The 22933-nt window shown below is 36.8% G+C and overlaps 1 protein-coding gene across 4 annotated transcripts in view; it reads left to right on the top strand.

Moving 5' to 3' along the window:
- The window catches only part of Pcyt2 (Phosphocholine cytidylyltransferase 2), a 65893-nt gene extending 44994 nt beyond the window's left edge, over positions 1-20899 (top strand). For all 4 annotated transcript variants that reach the window (XM_067789398.1, XM_067789395.1, XM_067789396.1 and 1 more), the window contains exons 3-5: positions 3495-3818; positions 18785-18947; positions 20146-20899. In XM_067789398.1, the coding sequence (XP_067645499.1) occupies positions 3495-3818; positions 18785-18947; positions 20146-20762 (1104 nt within the window). In that variant the 3' untranslated portion in view covers positions 20763-20899. The remainder of the gene's footprint in view (positions 1-3494; positions 3819-18784; positions 18948-20145) is intronic.
- The last annotated feature ends 2034 nt before the right edge of the window (positions 20900-22933 follow it).

The following is a 22933-nucleotide window of genomic DNA, read 5'->3' as shown; positions in this document are numbered from 1 at the left end:
GCCATCCATGAATTTAAAAACCGCTCTTACCTTAAAATATTTTTCTATAAAAAAATTGCATGACATGAATTTTAGGTTGCCCTACCAGAAATATTGTAATGATTGAAGATTTCATGAAGATTTAACTTAAATCTTCTGCGTTTCGAGATTTAATTTTGTATGCTAAAACTTTTAAGATTTAACGTTAAACCCTCTCAGATCAGTGATGATAATCATGGTAAATTTGTACTTTTTTTGGTACATTTCGCTTCCCGAAAGTACGATGTAGTACACATTGACATATTTGGTACATTTTTGTAAAATACAGCACTACACTTCAAGTCATTTGCAAAGCAGCTCTGAATGTACAAATAAATTTAAAATTTTTCGAAGAAAATATATAGTTAAGTTGTTTTGTTGCCGAGCACAATTTGCCATTTGCAATTATGGATCATTTAGATATGCTTATGAAAAATAGCATAACTGGTTCCAAAATTGTGAACAAAATTTGCATCAATAGAATTTAAGCACAGAAAATACTAACTCAAATAACAGGCCCAGAAAATTATAAATCCATAATTGCATTTTGTCAGAAAATTTTTTACTCTCTAATAATAGATGAAACGACTGATATATGTATATCAAAAATTTAGCAGTTTCGATTCGAATTTTTGATAAAAAGTGCATTGATAGATTTTTAGATTTGATGCCTTTGACCTATAGTAGCACGGAGGATATTTCTAATGCCATTATTAAATCTTTGAAAGACCATTCAATACCACTTGAAAAAATGATTGGTTTCACTGCCGACAATTGCTCGGTTATGATGGGAGCAAAAAGCGGAGTGCAAGCAAGGCTGAAGCAATTTGTTCCAAATCTGCATGTTAATGGATGTGTTTGTCACATTTTAAATTTAGCTTCAATGGCCGCTTGTGATGTATTTGCCAACAAAATTAATAAATCTTTAAAAGACGTAAACTATCATTTTTGTAACAGCCCCCTTAGGAGGGCAGACTTAAAAGAGTTTTCAAGAACATTCCGGTACAGAAATGCATATTATATTAAAGTACGCCCCACAAGGTGGCTTTCTACACAAGCAGTCTTAGATAGAATTCTTGAGCAATGGGATGCCCTCAAGTATTATTTTAATCTTTACGTATTTGAAAATAAAAGCAGTAATCAAAATATTAATCTTTTATCTGAAATTTTTCAAAGTCCTATTTATAAACTATATTTTACATTTCTTTCTTATATTTTAAATGAAATAAATAATGTGAATATAGAAATGCAGTCTGAAGATATTCGCATACATTTACTTATTACCAAATTAAACATTTTTTAAAAAAATCTTATTTAGACTCCAGTCATATTTGGATATTAAATATTGATTGAGATGAAAATCACTTAACTCCAGACGAAGTTTACTGCGGTGTTAATGTGGATATTATTCTAACAAACAACATTTGCGAAAAAGATGACGTACACATATTTAAGAGCTGTGCTAAACAATTTGATACATATACAATTTTGTAGTACTTTATTAGAGAAAGTAAATTTGAATGATAAAACTTTGTTGTGGGCTACACAGCTTTCAGCAGAAAGTATTTTAAGCGGTGAAACAAATAGTATTGTGCCTTTATTTATGGGCTTGTTTCCGAAATCTGCATTTGATAAAATAAAGGAAATTAATTCTGAATTTAGAGCTTTAGTAGAGCATGAGAGCCTAAAAAAATTCAAGAATTTAAATATATGCAGCTTTTTGGAAGAATTAAGATCAGTTAAAAATAAATTAAATGCGCAAATGTTTTCCAATATTTATAGAATAGTTCAAGGCATATTGTCGATTCCACATTCATCCACAAACGTTGGAAGGATATTTTCTATACAAAATTTAATTAAAACTAAGTGTCTTAGAAGGTTTCCTGACTAAAAACTGTTTTTGGATAAAGAAGCAGAATATAGCTCTAGTTTGGTTCAAATTCACATCCGAAGAATTTTGGTACATTTTTGGATGATTTGGTACATTTTTTTTCCTCGTTTGGTACAAAATGAAAAAATCCATTTATCATCCCTGTCTCAGATGCTTAAATCATTGTAACGGTTTACAAGTAGGATATGTAGCAGCACGCGCACACACAGCCACGCTCACCTGATCAAAATGCTTGTTCTTGTTCGTTTTTTTTTTGTGGATTCTATTTGGCACTGCTGTACTTCTTCGGTACAAAAAAAGTATAGTAGCTGCTAACGAAAACTGCGTAAAAATGTAATTGTAAAATTACAAAGAAATACCCTTATTTACTTTCAAACGAGCACTCAATTATATCTCCCTTTAAAATCCATATGTTTTGGTCAATTTTAGTTATCAAATTGTGATACTTTATTACCGGGGACGATTGCTAAAACGCGACCACAACCGTCGGGGAAGGCATTAATAGACGCGTTTTGGCCACGGTTTCAATAATCCGAACATGTTTTCGCCTTTCGATTATTGATATCAGGACAAAACGCGTCTTTTCATACCTCTTTCCACATTTTTGGAAGGGTTATTCCAGTCGACCACGGGTTCAAACTGTTTTTTCGCGGAGAACTTTTGAACGGGTAGAAAAACTTAGCAGCACCCGTGTTTGTATTCTTTATGTTGGCATAACTACGCGTCCTCAGATACCCCAATCGAAGACTGTATAATTTTCTATAGGACCCATATATATGCACTCTACATTTTGATACTAAATTCCTTCAAAAAAATTTACCATCACAGCAACCCATTTCTGATTTTCCGCTCCGTTTTTTGTTTCCCTGCATCGCTTTCGACGACAGGTACCCCTGTAATTTTGACACTTCGTTCAGTGTCAAACGGCAGTGTGTTAGAAAGAGAAATGAATAGTTTGTTTCTCACACATATCTTACTTGTAAACCTGTACAATGGCCTAAATCTCGAATAAAGTTCTAAGTGGAGATATGCTATTATTACTTGTGAATTCATTTTACATTATTGGATATGTAAACATGGTCTTAAATTTTTAGAATTTGAACTGTTGCTTTTATTAATATTTTTTTTAAATGCTATAAAAAAATACTTCACTGCATTTTAATTCAAAAGGGCGCAGCTTCAAAAGGGAATGAAAACTTCATAAACTCCAATAAATTCCAAATTTTCAGAAAAAGTTATCGTAAGAAAAAAAACATTAATCAAAATCTAATTGCCGCCAAAAAGTTGATTTGTTTATCGACTTTAAATCGACAAATCGCAACGTAAACCAAATAAAAAATTTTGTTTGCCAAAAAAGCACAAATATATATACAGAAACAAAAAGTTCAATAAAATATCACAACGCAGTTGGTGTCTGCCCAAACTACGTCAATTAAAATGTTGCCAATGAAAATGGATTTTCGGGAATATGTACATAAATGCAATATACATACTACATATGTACATATATTAAGTTTTTCATTCGTTTCAATTATATATGTACATAATTTATTAATTTCTCTTTTTTTTTATATATATATTTTAGACAATTTGCAGACCAGCACCACTATCCACCGATGAAGAAGCTGTCGTGGAACGTGAGAAATGTGATTATAATTATAAAATTAATTATCAAATGGCGCGTAACGGTCAAACAAAACGACGTGTACGTGTCTATGCTGATGGTATTTATGATCTTTTCCATCAAGGTCATGCAAGACAATTAATGCAAGCAAAGAATATATTCCCAAATGTTTACTTAATTGTTGGCGTATGCAATGATGAATTAACACACCGCATGAAGGGACGTACGGTTATGAATGATCAAGAGCGTTATGAGGCTTTACGTCATTGTCGCTATGTGGATGAGGTGAGTGTCACAACTTAAAATTTCTCAAAATCGGTTTTTTTCCATAAACCAATTCACAGTACACTTCTCTAACTGCCCCTTAAATTTCGTTGTCATTATTTTCTTCTTTAACTGAAAAATTACCGTTCTGCCAGTTTTAGTGTTGATTGCATCGCTTGCGCTCTATCAACTAAAGATTACTATTTTTAGTTGTGTCAATGTGCTTAAGAACAAGTGAACAGTTTTTTTACGCATAAAGTGTATTATTTTAAATTCTGACTATCTTGTTGCAAAAAACTTGTAACTTTGTTGTTATTAATTAAAATTGTGTCTTTTTATACGTAAACAGTGAGTAAAGTTGCTTGTATTATTGTGAAATATGCCTTTTTTGATGAAATAATTGTGAATGTACGAGTAGTAAGTCATAATTCAAAATTGCTATATATTTTGTCCGTAAACAAATAATTACAACAAAATTTCGTCAATTCATTTTATAATGGAGGTATCCTTCTTTGTAAAACTGGATTTCAGTATAACATTACAGACGTTTTCACATAAACCGTTTTTCTTCTCTCCTGAACATTTACATTTTTTCAAGTTGTGACTCTTTTCATTTCATTTATTCGGAAAAAATACATTAGTACAATAAGACAAATTGTCTTTTGTAGTACAACAAACATAATTCATATAATTCATTTAAATGTTGTGTGTGTTTTTGTAGTTAGTGTGCGATATGCATGCCTACAGTGTTGAGCTGGCCGTGCCAAACATTTTCAGATAATTTTATCGTCTATCGAAATGAAGTAACTAATTCGGTACATTTTGCAGTTAGTATAGAGATATAAATATTTTACAAAAAGAATTAGGTAGTTCATAAGGTCCCCTATTCGCCGTATGTGGTTTGTTTTAATCAAATTTTATATTGGAAACAATTCTAATCTTTAAATTTTACAAATACGACACTTGTGAATTGCGCAAATATATACCTTAACGAAATTTTTTTCTCCCAGCAGATATTTAGGCGATGAATAACTCTAAATCTCAGTTACCTCAACTTGAATAGTTTTTGAGAATTCTTTTTCGAGTTAATTGTTATTTTCTGAATTTGAATTGAAAAGTTGATGTGATACATAGCCCAAAAGATATCTCTGTAAATATTAAAATATATTAAAACTCAACAAAATCCCACAAACAAGCTTTCGCAGTATTTTATATAGGGCACGAATTCCTTCGCTTTGGCGATGTTCTTGTTGTAACGATAAAGACACTCCCTGAAGGTTTTGGGGAGCGTTATCGATGTAGATAGTCCTTTGCCTGATATAGATCCGGTACATCCCGGTAACAAGCACCATTAAGGTACCAACCCGACCATCTTTCGAACGATTTTACTATATTGAACCTTCTAGGCCATTCCGCCCCCTGTTCCATGAGGAACTTTGGGTCGCCAGAGCCTCGGATGCTAAAGACAATTTGGTTGGAATTGCGCTGGCAACCCCTTGAAGTTGCGCTACACAACTCATTGAATCACTTGGATATTTTAGCTGCCTCTTATCACAGGCATACCTGCCGCGGGTATATTCCTAGCCCTCTAACCCGCTGGAGAAAGCTATGGCGATGAAATCGTCCTCACAAATGGCTCCCTAGACTTCTATCCACTAAGTATGAATCTTCTTTGCCAATTTCAACTACCCAAAATTATATATCGAACTTGTTACGTTTGCAATACCCAAATACTATCTTCCTCGACACTTCTTGTCCTATCGCTTTAGTAAATTCCATTTCTATCGAAATAGTTTCCAAATGCTGTGTCGCTTTCAAGAAACAGTTCTTCCCAAAAGGTGATACAGCCGCGATATCTCTGGCGATTACTTTTCAGAAATGTATCGAATTAGTGACTTTAGGGATAGAAATGCTGGCAGAAATTAAATAGCACTAGAAATCATGTAAATAAAAGAATCTCAGCAGCCTTTGGATTTAAAATATTTTCTCTTATTGGGCTCAACATTCACGGTTTGATGGCAAAAGTGTTAACACTTGGTATCGTTACCCAGATGGACACTCGTATTTGTGAGCACCAATATTATTAGTCCATATTTTATCAATATAAATTTGGATGAAACTTTAATATACATTTAATTGCAAACAACAACAAAGAAATTTAACAGGGACTCTTTCAAGCATTTGCCAGTTAAATTTACAGTTCTCCAACCCTGAAAGTTGAACTTTGTCATATCAAATTGTTCTAAGATGGTCGGGATATTACCTTAATAGTGCTACTAAATGCTTTCATAATCGACTAAGGACCAGTGATTGAAAATGCTGTATTGCTCTGAAGCTATTTTTTTGCTATTGCTCCGACTCTGAATATGAACAGAGCAAAGAGCAGAAACGTAGCCAAAAAAATTATACAGCCCAATTCTAAATAAAAATTCCTTGCGAGTTTTTTCACTTCTGCCTTTCCCCCTATTCTGAACAATGTTCGAAAAAGCGGAAACCGGCTATGGGAGAAAAGTAGGTATTATGAATGTGAGTGGGAGGGAGATTTCTCTGCCATTTCTTAGGAGTTTTTTCACTTGTTAAATTAAAGGGAATGCATCAAAATAGTTAAAGTAAATTGGTTCTTTTAAGAAAAAACACTTATTTGTACAAATTTGTGCTAAAATATGTACATTCTACCACAATATTCTTTATTTTAAGTCGAAAGTATATCACAAGCAACGAAATTGCGCAAGGATTTTTTATTATTATTATTATGACGGAAGACAAATTCAACTTGACTTGGCCGCCAGAGGATTGCTTTGCTGAATGGAAGCAGGCACTCCAGCGGATTTGTGTTATCCCGCCGTCTTCTTCTTATGCTCTGTTGATGTTGCTGTGGCAGCAATTCATTACTCATTTCAGTGAATACCATATGAAATGCAATACTGTGCATTGTTTATATTTTATTTCTTAATTTCAAACAAATTCGCAACAATAATTAAACTTTTAAATTTTTAAAATAAGAAATGCGCAACGAAATTTCAATTGACAAAACAGTTGACTTCGAAAATTCGAAATTCCTATAACCCAATTTTTGTTCTCCCTAGGAGAATAGATTTGGAGGAATTTTTCCGCGGGAATAAAAAATCCCCGAGAACAAAATTCCGAAGGAATATTTATTTAGAATTGGGCTGATAGTATTTCTTATGCTCTGCTATGAGCTACGTGTTTTAGAGCGGATAGCAGAATAAAAGTTCAAACGAAATGCTATTTGTTTGTAGTGGAGCGAGAGCAAACAAACTTATTGCTATTTGCACTGTTGGACATTGTTATGCAAACGTTGTCTTTTCTCACGCTACTACTTATATACCACATCTTGGAACGCAAGGTGGGAAAAGAGGTGAAAACCCGATGCAATAACAAATACAACAAAAACAAGAAGCTATGACAGCAACTAAAAGACCGACAAATAAAACCACAAGTACGAAAACAACGTCATCACAACATTACATCTGCTCCAACAACAAAAAAATAAGAGAAAAAGACTTTGTTCTGCATAACAATGCCCAACAGCGCAAAACACAAAGACGATATGTAACAAAGATATTGCATGCGGGAAAAATAGTGTGACGTAAGCTTCACAAAACTCTAGTAGGACACGTTCACCACTCACCAAAGCAAAATGTGTTAACTACCACTGTCTATTTATTATTTATACTGTGTTCAAACAGGAAAATAAATTGAGGCAATTTCGATTTAAATGGAGTGGTGTTCATACAACTCAATTTAGCTTACACAACAGTAACATACCTTTTTTGTTCAGACTGTCAAAATGTGCGTGTTGGTATTAGGCGAACGGAATGGAATGAAAAAATAAAACTTTGAAATTTTTGTCTGTTGTAAGAAAAATGTGTTCAATGTTTTGGTTTCATTTTGAGTTTACCATCTTCTTTTGACAATCCCTACTCCAGTGAAATGGAAAAAATAAAATCAGCTGATGAGATGAGCCAACCATATAGTTGAGACATGCGTAACTGTGACGTTTACTTACTTATTTAATTGGCGCTTAACCGTTTAAACGGTCAATAAACACACTTTACAAGGTTGCATTTGCAGTTCTAAACAATTTATTACGCTTTTTTTTTAAATTGGCAATTTATTATTACAATTTATTATATGATAAATTCCGTAATAAATTGCCAAAATGGTATAAATTGCCAATTTGGTGTGTGTTTTTGTACATAATATTAACAATTATTCGTAAATTATTTTGACTGGAAACCCGATTAAAGAAAATTATACATAAAAAATTTACGAATAATTGTTAATATTATGTACAAAACAAAAAATCTTCTTCAGGGCTGACCACAATAAACGGTCGAAACGTCGGCAATAAAATAATAAAGGCGTTTTTCTGATTATTTTGACTGGAAACCCGATTAAAGAAAATTATACATAAAAACAAAACAGTCGGTAGTATCAACGTAAATTTTTTATGTAGCTAATTTGTTACAACTAATCTGCGGCCGCTGTGGTGTGGCAGTAACGTGCTCCGCCTACCACACCAAAGATCCTGAGTTTAACTCCCGGGCAAAGCAACATCAACAATTTAGAAAGTTTTTCCAAGCGGTGTCGCCCCTGATTTGGCAAACAAAATAAACAAAAGCAAGGCGCGATAACCTCCGAAGAGATTTTAGGCCGAGCTTCTCTTTCAATTTGCGTCGTACTCCTTTTAATTTTTCCTACAAATTGGCGGGACGGAAGTTACATGTTTTATGCCGACTCCGAACGGCATCTGCATTTTCACTGAGAATATTTTTATGGCAGAAACACACTCGGAGTGTTTGCCAAATCACTGCCCAGTGGCGACCCCATTTAGAAAAACTTTTTTCTAAGTTTTCGAAGTTGCTTTGTCCGGGGCTTGAATTCAGGATCTTCGGTGTGGTAGGCGAAGCCCTCTACCACCACATCACGGCGAACGCTAGTGGTGGAGTCGGCGTAAAACATGTAGGTCCAGTCCCGCCAATTTGTAGGAAAATTAAAAGGGGCACGACGCAAACTGGAAAGGAAGTTCGACCTAAAAACTCTTCGGAGCTAATCGCGCCTGGTATTTATTCATTTTTAATCTTTTCAGAATTTTCAATTTTATTCTTTAAAGCCCTGGTTTTGTTAAAGTGTCATTTTAGATTTTTGTTAAGCTCCGCTGCTTTACACTCATTTTCACGCAAGCAATATCTTTGTAATCCAAAGTATTTGGAAATGCTATACATTTTTTACGTTACGGCTCTGCACAGAGCATAGACTGTGCATGTTCAGAGCCGGAACAGTTGTAGAGCATATTTTTCGCTGCTACTGCTACTCTGGAAAACCAAAGCAAACACTGTTTCGAATAATTTGAGACCTTAGTTCCGAACCTAGGCCAACTCAAACTAAACATGTATATTTTCATAACTTATTACCATCATGACTATGTGTTATCTACATATGTATGTATGTACAATATTATGTATGTATATGAATTGTAGTTATATGATATGGTTGGTTAATATATTTTTTATATTTATTAAATCGTTTCTATCGAACCCAATTTTTTACGTAATAAAAATTTTTGATAATTACAAAATCAATATTGAAAATTAAAATATTGGTAAAACATATTAGGGGGACTCATGATAGCATATAAACTTATAAGGTGTAAAATTATATCCATTTACACACGCGGTTATATGAACGCACCTAGTAATACTCTTGATAAACTTGATTGTTTTTCAGCTGTATTATTTCTAAAAAAAATTTGTTTGATTGTTATACAAATTAAAAAATACCAAGATTAAGTGAAAAATCAAAACTAAAACGCCTTTACTTGCTGATGTTGGATATTTTTGATGAAAATGCCGTCTGTAATGTCTACAAGGTTGCATTCCTTTGAGTTTACCGCGTTTACACAATGAAATGTGTGCGACATGAGTCCCCTTATTAAAATTACAAAGTTCAAAGTAACTTAAACACAAAGTTAAATGAAGGAAAGCAAGGCGCGATAACCTCCGAAGAGATTTTAGGCCGAGCTTCTCTTTCAATTTGCGTCGTACTCCTTTTAATTTTTCCTACAAATTGGCGGGACGGAAGTTACATGTTTTATGCCGACTCCGAACGGCATCTGCATTTTCACTGAGAATATTTTTATGGCAGAAACACACTCGGAGTGTTTGCCAAATCACTGCCCAGTGGCGACCCCATTTAGAAAAACTTTTTTCTAAGTTTTCGAAGTTGCTTTGTCCGGGGCTTGAATTCAGGATCTTCGGTGTGGTAGGCGAAGCCCTCTACCACCACATCACGGCGAACGCTAGTGGTGGAGTCGGCGTAAAACATGTAGGTCCAGTCCCGCCAATTTGTAGGAAAATTAAAAGGGGCACGACGCAAACTGGAAAGGAAGTTCGACCTAAAAACTCTTCGGAGCTAATCGCGCCTGGTATTTATTCATTTTTAATCTTTTCAGAATTTTCAATTTTATTCTTTAAAGCCCTGGTTTTGTTAAAGTGTCATTTTAGATTTTTGTTAAGCTCCGCTGCTTTACACTCATTTTCACGCAAGCAATATCTTTGTAATCCAAAGTATTTGGAAATGCTATACATTTTTTACGTTACGGCTCTGCACAGAGCATAGACTGTGCATGTTCAGAGCCGGAACAGTTGTAGAGCATATTTTTCGCTGCTACTGCTACTCTGGAAAACCAAAGCAAACACTGTTTCGAATAATTTGAGACCTTAGTTCCGAACCTAGGCCAACTCAAACTAAACATGTATATTTTCATAACTTATTACCATCATGACTATGTGTTATCTACATATGTATGTATGTACAATATTATGTATGTATATGAATTGTAGTTATATGATATGGTTGGTTAATATATTTTTTATATTTATTAAATCGTTTCTATCGAACCCAATTTTTTACGTAATAAAAATTTTTGATAATTACAAAATCAATATTGAAAATTAAAATATTGGTAAAACATATTAGGGGGACTCATGATAGCATATAAACTTATAAGGTGTAAAATTATATCCATTTACACACGCGGTTATATGAACGCACCTAGTAATACTCTTGATAAACTTGATTGTTTTTCAGCTGTATTATTTCTAAAAAAAATTTTTTTGATTGTTATACAAATTAAAAAATACCAAGATTAAGTGAAAAATCAAAACTAAAACGCCTTTACTTGCTGATGTTGGATATTTTTGATGAAAATGCCGTCTGTAATGTCTACAAGGTTGCATTCCTTTGAGTTTACCGCGTTTACACAATGAAATGTGTGCGACATGAGTCCCCTTATTAAAATTACAAAGTTCAAAGTAACTTAAACACAAAGTTAAATGAAAATAATAAGAACTCTACATTACTCCCCCTTCCAGAGAATTAACATTAAATAAATTAAATGTGACTTTCTTTTTTGTTCCAATGTTATTGTGATTAGTGTTACAATTGTTAGGTAACGTTTCAATTATGTTGTTGTTGTAGCAATGCTCGCCCCACCTAATAGCCGCGACCGATCACAAATTGTCATCAATATCCTCTAACGGGAGTCCAAGGAAACTTGCCGTTTCAACAGGGGTGGACCATAAGGAAAGGGGTGTTAGAGGCGTTGGTTCCACATTACAATTAAAGAGATGGTTGGTGTCATGTGGGGACACATTGCAAGCAGGGCATACATTTTGTATGTCGGGGTTGATTCTGGATAGGTAAGAGTTTAACCTGTTACAGTATCCAGAACGAAGTTGAGCAAGAGTGACACGCGTTTCCCTGGGGAGTATGCGTTCCTCTTCTGCGAGTTCTGGATATTTTTCTTCAAGTACTGGATTCACCGGGCAATTCCCGACATAAAGGTCCGACGCCTGTCTATGGAGTTCACCAAGGACCTGCTTGTGTTTTTCCGCTTCATACGGCTGGGTTCTCAGGTGCCGTATTTCCTCAAAATGCTCACGGAGATGACTCCTTAGGCCCCTAGGCGGTGCTGGTTCGTCAATCAGATGTCTGTTGGTATGCCCAGGTTTCTGGGTATTCAACAGAAACTGTTTGGTCAGCATCTCATTTCTCTCCCTGATGGGGAGTATTCTCGCTTCATTATGCAGATGGTGTTCTGGGGACATAAGAAGACAGCCCGCTGGCTAATTGCTTTGTATGTGGTCAAGAGCGTTTCTTTGTCTTTTCCCCAGGTACTGCCAGCAAGGGATTTGAGGATTTTATTACGGCTCTGAATTCTTGGAACAATTGCGGTTGCGTGCGCACCAAAATGTAGATCCTGATCAAACGTCACACCCAAGATTTTGGGGTGTAGGACAGTCGGTAGCGTAGTGCCATCGACGTGGATGTTCAATATGGTCGACATTTGGGGCGTCCATGTTGTAAATAAGGTCGCGGAAGATTTAGTCGGTGACAATGCCAGGTTTCGCGAGGCGAAAAAACTGGAGAGATCAGGGAGATAGCCGTTTATTTTATTGCATAGCTCATCGATCTCTGGGCCTGGGCCTGTGGCCATTATTGTGCAGTCATCGGCGTAGGAAACGATTGTGACTCCTTCCGGTGGTGAAGGTAGCTTAGATATGTAGAAATTAAACAAAAGCGGGGATAGGACACCACCCTGTGGCACCCCTTGTTTAATTCTCCTTTGTTTTGATGTTTCGTTTCTGAATTGCACCGATGCCTGCCGACCACCCAGATAATTTGCGGTCCACCTTTTAAGACATGGGGGAAGGGTAGACCCTTCCAGGTCTTGCAGTAACGAGCTATGGTTGACCGTATCAAAAGCTTTTGATAGGTCTAACGCTACGAGTACTGTTCTATGGTGGGGATATTGATTCAAACCGCAATTTATCTGGGTGCTAATGAAATTTAGCGCGGAGGTAGTGCTATGGAGTTTTCTGAAGCCATGCTGATGAGGGGCTAGCTGCAAATGTGCTTGGAAATAAGGGAGCAAAATGGCTTCAAGCGTCTTTGCCACTGGCGACAGGAGAGATATCGGACGATATGACTCACCTACGTTAGTAGCGGGACCACCTTGGCCATTTTCCATTTCTCGGGTATGACAAAGGTGGAAAGAGACAGGTTGAAGACATGCGCTAAATATTTGAAACCCTCTTTCCCTAGGTTTTTAAGCATCGGCATGGCTATGCCGTCTGGGCCCACTGCTTTGGATGGTTTAGCGCGACCAATGGCGTCCTCAACCTCTCTAGCGGTGATGGTAATTGGTGACGCGCTGAGTTTGTGTTTATGTGCGTGTCTATTGGCTCCGTCTATCTTTGTCGACCGTAGGATGCATTATATATTGTCGGCAGAAAGCGCTCGCGCATTTTTTCGCATCCGACAGCACCTTATCGCCAAAGGCGATGGAAACTTTGTCTTTGTGCTTAGTCGGATTCGATAGGGACTTTACGGTGGACCGAAGTTTACCTACACCGGTAGAGAGGTTACAACCTCTTAGGTGCTCTTCCCATTTCGCCCGCTTGTGTTCGTCCACAAGCAATCTGATGCGTTGGTTTATATCCCTTATTTGGGGGTCGCCTGGATCAAGCTGTCTTATAAGGTCGCGTTCCCTCGCTAAGCTCGCGGCCTCCGCCGGGAAGTGGGGCCGGATTTCGGGAATTCTCCCGGCGGGAATGAAATGTGCCGAGGCGGATTCAATGACCTTACGGAAGGCACGCTCCCCTTGGCGGGCATCAGTCGGGATAGGGAGGGCAGCAAAGCTGCTGTCTGTTGCAGATTTATATTCTTCCCACTTTCCTTTTTTGAAGTTTATGAAAGTGCGTTTTTCGGTGACGATGAAGTCGGCGGTACGCTCGAACGAAATAAGTATGGCCAGGTGGTCGGATGCCAATGTTACCATCGGCTGCCAGTTGACGCATTTTACGAGTTCTGCGCTCACGATTGAGATATCTGGCGAGCTATGACAGCTTCCTACCATACGTGTGGGGGCGTCTCCGTTTATTGTGCAGAACGTCGTTTCGTCTATTTGATCCGCCAACATCTCACCCCTACTGTCCGCCCGCAAGTTTGAATGCCATAGGTCGTGATGGGCATTGAAATCGCCTAAGATAATGCGATTGTTGCCAGTGAGTAAGGCCTCGATATTAGGGCGGTATCCACTGGGGCAACAGGTGACAGGAGGGATGTAGATGTTGATGATTTCTAGATTTGCATCGCCTGACCGGACAGATAGGCCTTGACGTTCTAAGACATTGTCCCTGCGGTCGATGCCAGGATCAAATATATGATATTGCACAGAGTGGTGTATAATAAACGCGAGGCCGCCTCCATTTCCGCTCTCGCGGTCTTTCCTGTGGACATTATAACCAGAGCAGGTCTGCAATGCAGATCTTGCTGTGAGTTTAGCCTCTTGAATCGCAGCAATGCGGATGTTGTGCCGCTTCATGAAATCGACTATCTCCGTAATCTTCCCAGTTAGTCCATTACAGTTGAACTGCAGAATTCTGAAGTGCATGAGGGGTGACGCCGCCACTCTAGGGGTAAGTGACGGGTGACTACGCCTAGGTTGTGGAAGGCCAGGACGCAATTGCTGTTGTGGCCTTGGGACTGGGCGCCCTTGGGCAAGCATTGGGGTACCCGGATGATTTGGGTTTGCGACCTGGCAACATGGCGCGATGAAACCCGTCGAGGGGTTGCCGTCGCGGAGACCAGAACATCTAGGAAAGTGGCACCACCCAAGGCAGGAGCTGCATTGAGCGGATGTCGCAAACCTATATATTCTGTGCTGGCAGACGGTGCAAACGGAGGCAGGGACTAAGAGTCTGTTTCCCTGACCTGCACGATTGCTGTCAGAAAAGAGGGGAGGAGAAGAAGACGGGGCAGGGGCTGATGCTCAGCATTGCTACCAGCTCTACTACGAAGGTGGTAGTTATGAGTGGTATCAGCTGTTTGAGTTGTTGGCGCCGTGGGGCGCGAGCAGCAGCGGGTACTTGTTGTGGCTTGCTGAGCAGCGAAGCTGCTGGAAGGTAGTGGGGATACGCTTAGGCGTAGACTACGGGACGCCCTTGGGCGTGAGCAGCAAGGAACCACAACAGATTTATAAAAGTTACGTGGACGTCGGGTTTTGGGATCAAGCCCAGAACAACCTGTCCGATGCAACCATCCCTTGCACGAGACACACTGAACAGAGTATGACCGTCCTAAAAAGATTCTTTTCTGGCAAATGCAGCAAAACCATTTCTCAGGACCGGGGTCAGGAGACGGACCCGGATTGGGTTCGATACCTTCCCGGAATAAGAGAATATGTAGCAGTCTTGCTGCAAGGAGCTGCTGGGAGGATGACAATTTGTGGGAGGGACGAAACAAATTAAATTGGGTCACACTGAAATGACAGTCCTTGGTCGGGAAAAATCCCGAGTCGCTCCGGTACATAGAACCGACTGCCTTGGGAAGCGACGTTTCAATTATCGCTGGTTTTAGCCTGTCAATCGGGATAGTTTTGATTTCATTATCAATTTCAATTTTAAAATACCTCTTATTTTCAAGTACCTTGTATGGACCTTCATATGGTTGTTGTAAAGAACGCTTATTAATTGAACGAACAAAAACAAATTTATATGTTTGTAAATCTTTCGGAACATAAAAACCAACATTAGAGTTATGATGATTTAAACTCGAATGAACATTTCTAAATTTTTCACGTAATTTACCCAAAATTTCATTTGACGATGAATTTTCAGATGTTGGAACAATAAGTTCACCGGGTAATCGTAAATTTTGTCCAAGAACCATTTCAGCCGGTGTAGCCGAAATATCTTCTTTAAATGTTGATCGCAAGCCTAACAGTATTAGAGGTAGCTCTCCATACCAATCTCCATTGGTAGCCATTAAAGAAGATTTCAATTGCCTATGAAATCGCTCTACCATGCCATTCGCTTGAGGATGATAAGCTGACGTTGTAATTTGATGACTGCCTAATAACTTTGTTAATTCTGTAAACAATTTTGAAGTAAATTGAGCACCCTGATCAGTAGTTATTTCTAGAGGTACACCAAACCGAGGTATATATTCACGTAAAAATTTAATTGCAATTGTTTCTGCAGAAATTTCTCTTAATCCGTATGCTTCTGGCCAACGCGTGAACCTATCGATAATAGTCAAAATATAGCGATGTCCCTTTGAAATAGGTAAAGGTCCTACAATATCTAAATGAATATGTTCGAATCTTTTGTTCGGTATTGAAATTTTACTAACTGGTGACTTCGTATGTCGATAAACTTTAGATTTTTGGCAACTAATACATTCTTTTGACCATTTATTAATTTCTTTATTCATGTTTGGCCAAACATATTTTTTAATAATAAGACGGCGAGTAGCTTTAGTACCCGGATGCACTATCCCATGTAACTTATCAAATACTGTTTTGCGTAAATTATTTGGAACGAACGGTCTAGGACAATCTCCGGATGATTCACACCATATATTGAAATTTAAAACAGGAATTTGAACTAATTTTAAATTTTGAAATGATTGTTGAGATACAAGATTGTTTAGTTCATCATCTTGTTGCTGTTCCTTTTCTAAAATTTTGAAATTAAGTTCTGAATTTTGAATTGCCTCTATTTCAAATGCCCTAGATAAAGTATCAGCTACCACATTTTCTTGTCCAGTAATATACTGAATATCACTTGTAAATTGTGCAATAAATTCAAGATGTCTGGTTTGTCGTGGACTTCGTTCAGTTTTTGAATTGAGAGCGAAAATTAAGGGCTTATGATCAGTAAACACAGTGAATTCTCGTCCTTCTAATAGATATCGGAAATGTTGAATATTAAGATAAATTGCTAATAGTTCTCTATCAAAAGCACTATATTTCATTTCAGCTGGAGAAAGTTTCTTCGAATAAAATGCGAGAGGCTCAGATTTATTGTTGAAATACTGTTGTAGAACTCCACCGACTGCCGTATTGGATGCATCTACAGTTAAAGTTAATTTTGCATCTTTGCTAAAATGATTTAACAAGACCTTAGATGCAAATTTATCTTTAATGAATTTAAACGCTTTAATAAATTTATCATCCCAAACTAGAATTTTGTCCCGGTTTTTACTTGATTTGTTAATTAAATCATATATAACTCAAGTAAATTCGGCTAATTGTGAAATATATCTATGGTAATAATTAACCATACCAATAAACTTTTGTGTTTGCTTAATGTATTTTGGTAGTTCAAAATCTCGAATAGCTTTTATTCTATCGTCAGATGGACATATTCCTAATTCAGAAATACTATGCCCTAGAAAATCAATTCTAGTAACACCAAAAATGCATTTATTTGGTTTAACATTTAAACCATATTCAGACAAACGTTCAAAAAGTATACGTAGATCTTTAAAATGTTGCTCTTCACTCTCACTTGCAACTAAAAGATCATCAATGTACGTGAAAACAAAATCTAATTCACCTACAACTTCATTGATGAATCTTTGAAAAGTTTGTGCTGAGTTCCTCAAGCCGAAAGTCATTCGAATGAACTCAAACATACCAAAAGGAGTAGTAATCGCTGTTTTATAAATATCTTCTTCTGCCATTGGTATTTGGTGATACGCTCTAACAAGATCCAACTTTGAAAATATCTTTTTATTTCTTAGATTCATATTAAAATCCTGAATATGTGGTAAAGCATAGCGGTCAGGAACAGTAACAGTATTAAGTCTTCTAAAATCACCACAGGGACGCCAATCATTACTCTCTTTTTTTGGTACTAAATGAAGTGGTGATGCTACAGAGGAATTTGATGGTCTACAAATTCCAGTTTTTACAAGAAAATCAAATTCAGTTTTAGCTATCTTAAATTTGATTGGGTTTAAACGTCTGGGCTTTGAGAAAGGAAGATTACCTTCTGTAACTAGTCTATGAACTGTGGTATGTTTAACTGGTTTTGAATAATTTGGTTCTTCTATAAGAGAAGGAAATTCTTTCAACAATTTTGTGTATTGATTTTCTACTGAAAAAATTTTTGGAAGAGAGATGTGACAATAGTACGTAATTGTGTTAACTGATAAATTTGTTAATGGATCTATTAAACATTTGTTTTTAATATCAATGAGAAGTCCATATTTGCATAAAAAATCTGCACCTATAATCGGTTTCGCTATATCAGCGATCAAAAACACAAAAGGAAATTACCGCCTTAAACCTAAATTAACATTTACAAGTTTTTTTCCATATGTAAAAATCGTCGAACCATTAGCTACTGTTAAGATAATATCTGATTTTTTTGTACACGAGAATTTCGAAGCTGGAAGCACTGAAATTTCTGCCCCACTATCAATCAAAAACTTTAACTTGTTTTCTTTGTCAAATATAAATAAGCGACGAGTTGATATTTCTGAAATTCCGTTATTTGTCGCTGCAACAACGGAACATTTTAGTTTGTTGGATTACTATTTTTTACAAACGCACATGGATCTTCACATCTCCTAGCTTTATTCCCGAATTTGTAATGATATCTACATAACCAGTTGGGATTATCACGAGATTTCGAACGATATCTAACAGGACTTCTATAATTATTTCTACTTGTTGAACGTGATCTTGAAAAATTCTGACTAATTTCTTTCTTAATTTCACTTAATTCCAAAGATAATTTTTGAAAATTTTCACAAATTAAAGATGTTGTCTTAACCAAATTAGTAATAATAGAATTTTCTCCTTTAGAATTTTGAGAACTGTTTATCAAATCAATTTCATTTTTACTGATAATTTCCTAAACGTTATCAGCTAATTTAGTCAGATCATTTTTATATTTATTAAATCGTTTCTATCGAACCCAATTTTTTATGTAATAAACATTTTTGATAATTACAAAATCAATATTGAAAATTAAAATATTGGTAAAACATATTAAAATTCCAAAGTTCAAAGTAACTTAAACACGAAGTTAAATGAAAATAATAAGAACTCTACATATGCAACGCAAACATTTTTGTTAATGAAGACATTGTCTTTTATTATCACGCAGATCGTACCGGATGCACCGTGGACTTTGTCGGAAGAATTTATTGAGACAAATAAAATTGATTTTGTTGCACACGATGACATTCCATACACTGTTGATGGCGTGGAGGATATTTATGCGCCATTAAAGGCTAAAGGCATGTTTGTTGCCACCGAACGCACAGAAGGTAAGATGATGATATTGTAACGAATTTAGGGAAATTCGGCTTATTGGAAACCTTCTGCCAACGTTCGAATCGCTAAACTGTTGAATAAATCACTCCAATATTCTGTATTGCAAAATGGTCTTTATTAGACTACTTTGGGAGTAGTACAATCATACTTCACTTCGCAACTGATAGCTTGTTTAAATCAAATTGATTACTCAGCTTGCGCTGCTTTTATACTCTCCGTTCCTTCGTTCGCTTATTTCTCCTAAGGTTTAGACGTTTCACCTTCTAGAACTTTTGTATCTCCTGCTTGGTTATCACCTATGGACATGTATATTGGTAGTTTATGCGTTTCTCAAAGTCGTATGCGTGTGTATGTGTGAGTAACTACTTTGGCTGATATCTACATATTTGTGTGTGTGAGATATGTATCTCTTCGTCGCCTTCTACATAAGAGTGGCTGCTTTATTGTTGTTGTGCATTTATTTAGTAGCAACTTTGTGATGCTAATATTCGTCACAATATTATTAGTTGCGTATTGATTCGTAAGCTAGAATTGATCGAGTTGCCAAAAATGAAAAATTGACAGTAGACGAAGGTACAGTTCTACTACAACATACACTGAAAGAAAAAAACTAGTAAAATCAACCGAATTACGGCTCATATGTAGCATCATAGTAGGCAATGTTCCATCCGAACCCGGAAAGTCGATTCTCAATATTGTCACCAAACATCATACATGAGCACGAATATTTTGTAGCAGAGACCTAAATTAGACGCGATTAACCCAGAAAAATTTTCTCCAGATTATAGCCATCGCTGATACAGCAGCCACATCGAACAAATCCTTCCGAAGGGTCAGGAGAAGTTCGCTTGGAGCTTCTTTACTGTTATTTTTGGAGGTTTTGTTTTTGCAATGCTCAACTTTATTGAATGTTTGTTAAATACTTTACCGTCGACGGCGAATATTATCGTCCCGCATCATCCTGATCGTAACACTAAACAGCCCTCCCTTTAGACACCTCACCCTTGCGGTAGACATGCGCCCGTAGGGGTTGCTGCTAAGGACCACTTCGTCACCTCGCTCATCTTCACGTAGTAACCTGTAGTTTCCGTGTTATCTTTCGAAGGGTCATTGTAAATTTGACTTTTGTTCTATCACCGTTACGCTTAACTGTTTTAATAGTTCAACCTGAAATGTTTCTTTTCATTTAAGGTGTTTCCACTTCGGATATTGTCGCACGCATTGTTAAGGACTACGATTTATATGTACGACGCAATTTGGCGCGTGGCTATTCGGCTAAAGATTTAAATGTTTCATTCCTTTCGGAGAAAAAATTTAGATTTCAAAATAAAATGGATGAACTTAAAGATCGTGGTCGTCGTGAATTTAGCAAAGTAAAAGATGACATCATTACAAAATGGGAAGAAGCATCACGTGATTTTATTGATGCATTTCTTTTACTATTCGGACGTGAACGTCTCAATCATTTATGGAATGAATCTAAAGGTAAATTAATACAGGCACTTAGTCCACCTGGTAGTCCGAGTGGTTCGGTTAATGGCGATAATGATGACGAACGCTACACCGACGACGACGGTGATGATGATGGTCACGGAAACTATAAAGATACTAATGATTATGCAACGGTACATATTCCGGCAAATGCTACACGTAAAAGTCGCACCAGGACCGATAATACCACTTTCTTAGGTGGTAAAAATGGTCGTGGTAAAACAAGGATCGCTGCCGCTAGCGGCAGAGCGACTCAAGTGCTTGATGAATACTATTATGATGATGATGATGATCAAAATGAGCATAGAAGTAATTAGAGTAGTTAATTATGAATGGTACTCAAATATTTCGTAGGTAATATTATATATATATATATATGTAATTATTTTATTAATATTGTAATTAAACAAAAATGCAAAAAGAATAGAAACATTTTTGAAAATTTAAAAGAAAATTCTTTGTAGGTGGTATGTGAATGATTAGTGGCGAAGCACAGTGTCTAAATATATGTTTTTTTGTGACAAAATCTACACCTTTTCCTGCAGTTGTTGTTGTAGGTGCGGTCACTTACAAATCGTCATTAATATCCTTTAACGAGAGTCCGACTAAACTTGCAGTTTCAACAGCATTGGTGTCATGTGGGGACACGTTACAAGCGGGACATACATTGGGTATGTAGGGGGTTGGTTCTGGATAAATAAGAGTTTAACCCACTACAGTATCCAGATCGAAGTTGAGCTAGGGTGAAAAATATATAAGTGAATGCACTTTTCTATAATGTTTCAACAAATTTGTTGTATTTCCAAAATCTAAAAAAGTTTTTTTTTGCATTCCACTTTCTTATTTTGGCTATTAGGAGTGGTACAGCTGTCAGATCTAGAAGCAGCAAGTGGCTTAAGTCCTAGGAAGCTTCTAGTATTTGCCAAGAGGACGGAGTTATTTTACAACATAGGGTTTTTCAGTTTGGTCGTTAAAACAAACTGCGGGTAACACTACTGACTCATTCAGTCTATGTGAGGTCCTCATGTGAGCGGCCAATTCAACCTAACCTAACCTTCTTATTTTCGAGTTCTTTATAAAACTTCCAAATATCTGACAAACGGTTTGGGGCCATGATTTTGTAAACTCAATCGCTTGTGAAGCGTGTTAGAAAAAAGCAAGTAATAATACATACATATAATACACGTAGTCAAAGAATACATTTTAGAAAAACACAATTGCAGTCAATAATGAAAATGATTGAGCTCCAATGCTTATGATACATAAATATCGATATGATAAAAAGTAAGTTGATTTTGCTATGTCACATAGTCTATTGCATTGTTGCGATTTTTAAGTCGCGACCCGCTTTTGGTTTCTATTAGTTATCCGCTTTTGGATTCCATGAGTACTCCCTGGACTCTAGTCCGTGTAACCGAATACTAAATTTTGGATATTGGAGTACCTGAGGACTTCTACAGTACTCGAGTCGGCTTGACTCGGCACATCCCTAAGGTATAGCAGGTAAGATTACATTGGACAAGAATTTAAAATTGATTTTAATTGTTTTCTATTTAATTATAGATCATTTCTTTTGGACAACCGATAGATCAATGGCGAAACCCACAACAACACCGGAAATAGTGTGCCATTGCTCTGTATCGTACCTCCTGCTTTAGTTTCCTCTCAGTCTCCCTCTCTACTCCTTTTGTGTCACATTCCATCAATCGCTTGGCGTCAGCTCCAACACCTCTATATATCATGGTTGTTGTGTACATGTGGTTTGCTCTATTTGAGTCTGATCAAGCAAACATGGCATAATATAGAGACAAAATGTCTCAATTGTGTTGTTAATGTAGAAATGAGGAAAACTGAATTAAGCATGAAAACAAATACCAGCAGGATAGCCTAGTGGTTAAAGGCAACTGCAGTTTCACCATATGGCACGATAGAGTTTGCTTAGTTTATACGAAAATATGTTACTATGAATATGCTAAGGTACGAAAATTCGGACTTCAACCAGAAACTGAAGTTTCTGGAAGCGTTTGGAAAATGGTTTCTTTCGATTCTTTTTGTACTCGACCGACCTACAGGAAAGAATCATCACCATTTTTCAGGCGAGCTACATATGTCTTTGCTGAACTATCTTCTCCAACAATGAGTTCATGAAGTCACAGCACGCTTCATCAGCTAACGGCATAGAAAGCTGTTTAAGAAGGTAAATGCCTGCTTGAAAAGCGATTCAACTCGGTTTGTTCTCTGCCCTCTATGAGATCTTGCTGCTGTTACAAAAGGCTGTCGAACTTCTTCCACACCTACACCTCTTCGCTTTGTGATTGGCGTGCTGGGCGGAAAGTCGGAGTTGGAGCTGTCATGAAAGATAAATACGAAAGGATATTGCAATAAATTTTGCTACAAGTCAATTGAAATTTGCTGCTTAAAGCGAGACATTCCAAAGATCAAACCCCAACTTAAAGGCTCACTTGAGGAACGGAGCGTTTTTTTTTAT

This window comes from Eurosta solidaginis, chromosome 5 (assembly GCF_040869045.1).
Source record: "Eurosta solidaginis isolate ZX-2024a chromosome 5, ASM4086904v1, whole genome shotgun sequence".
Taxonomy (NCBI): Eukaryota; Metazoa; Arthropoda; class Insecta; order Diptera; family Tephritidae; genus Eurosta; species Eurosta solidaginis.
This window is presented reverse-complemented; position numbering and strand designations above follow the sequence as displayed.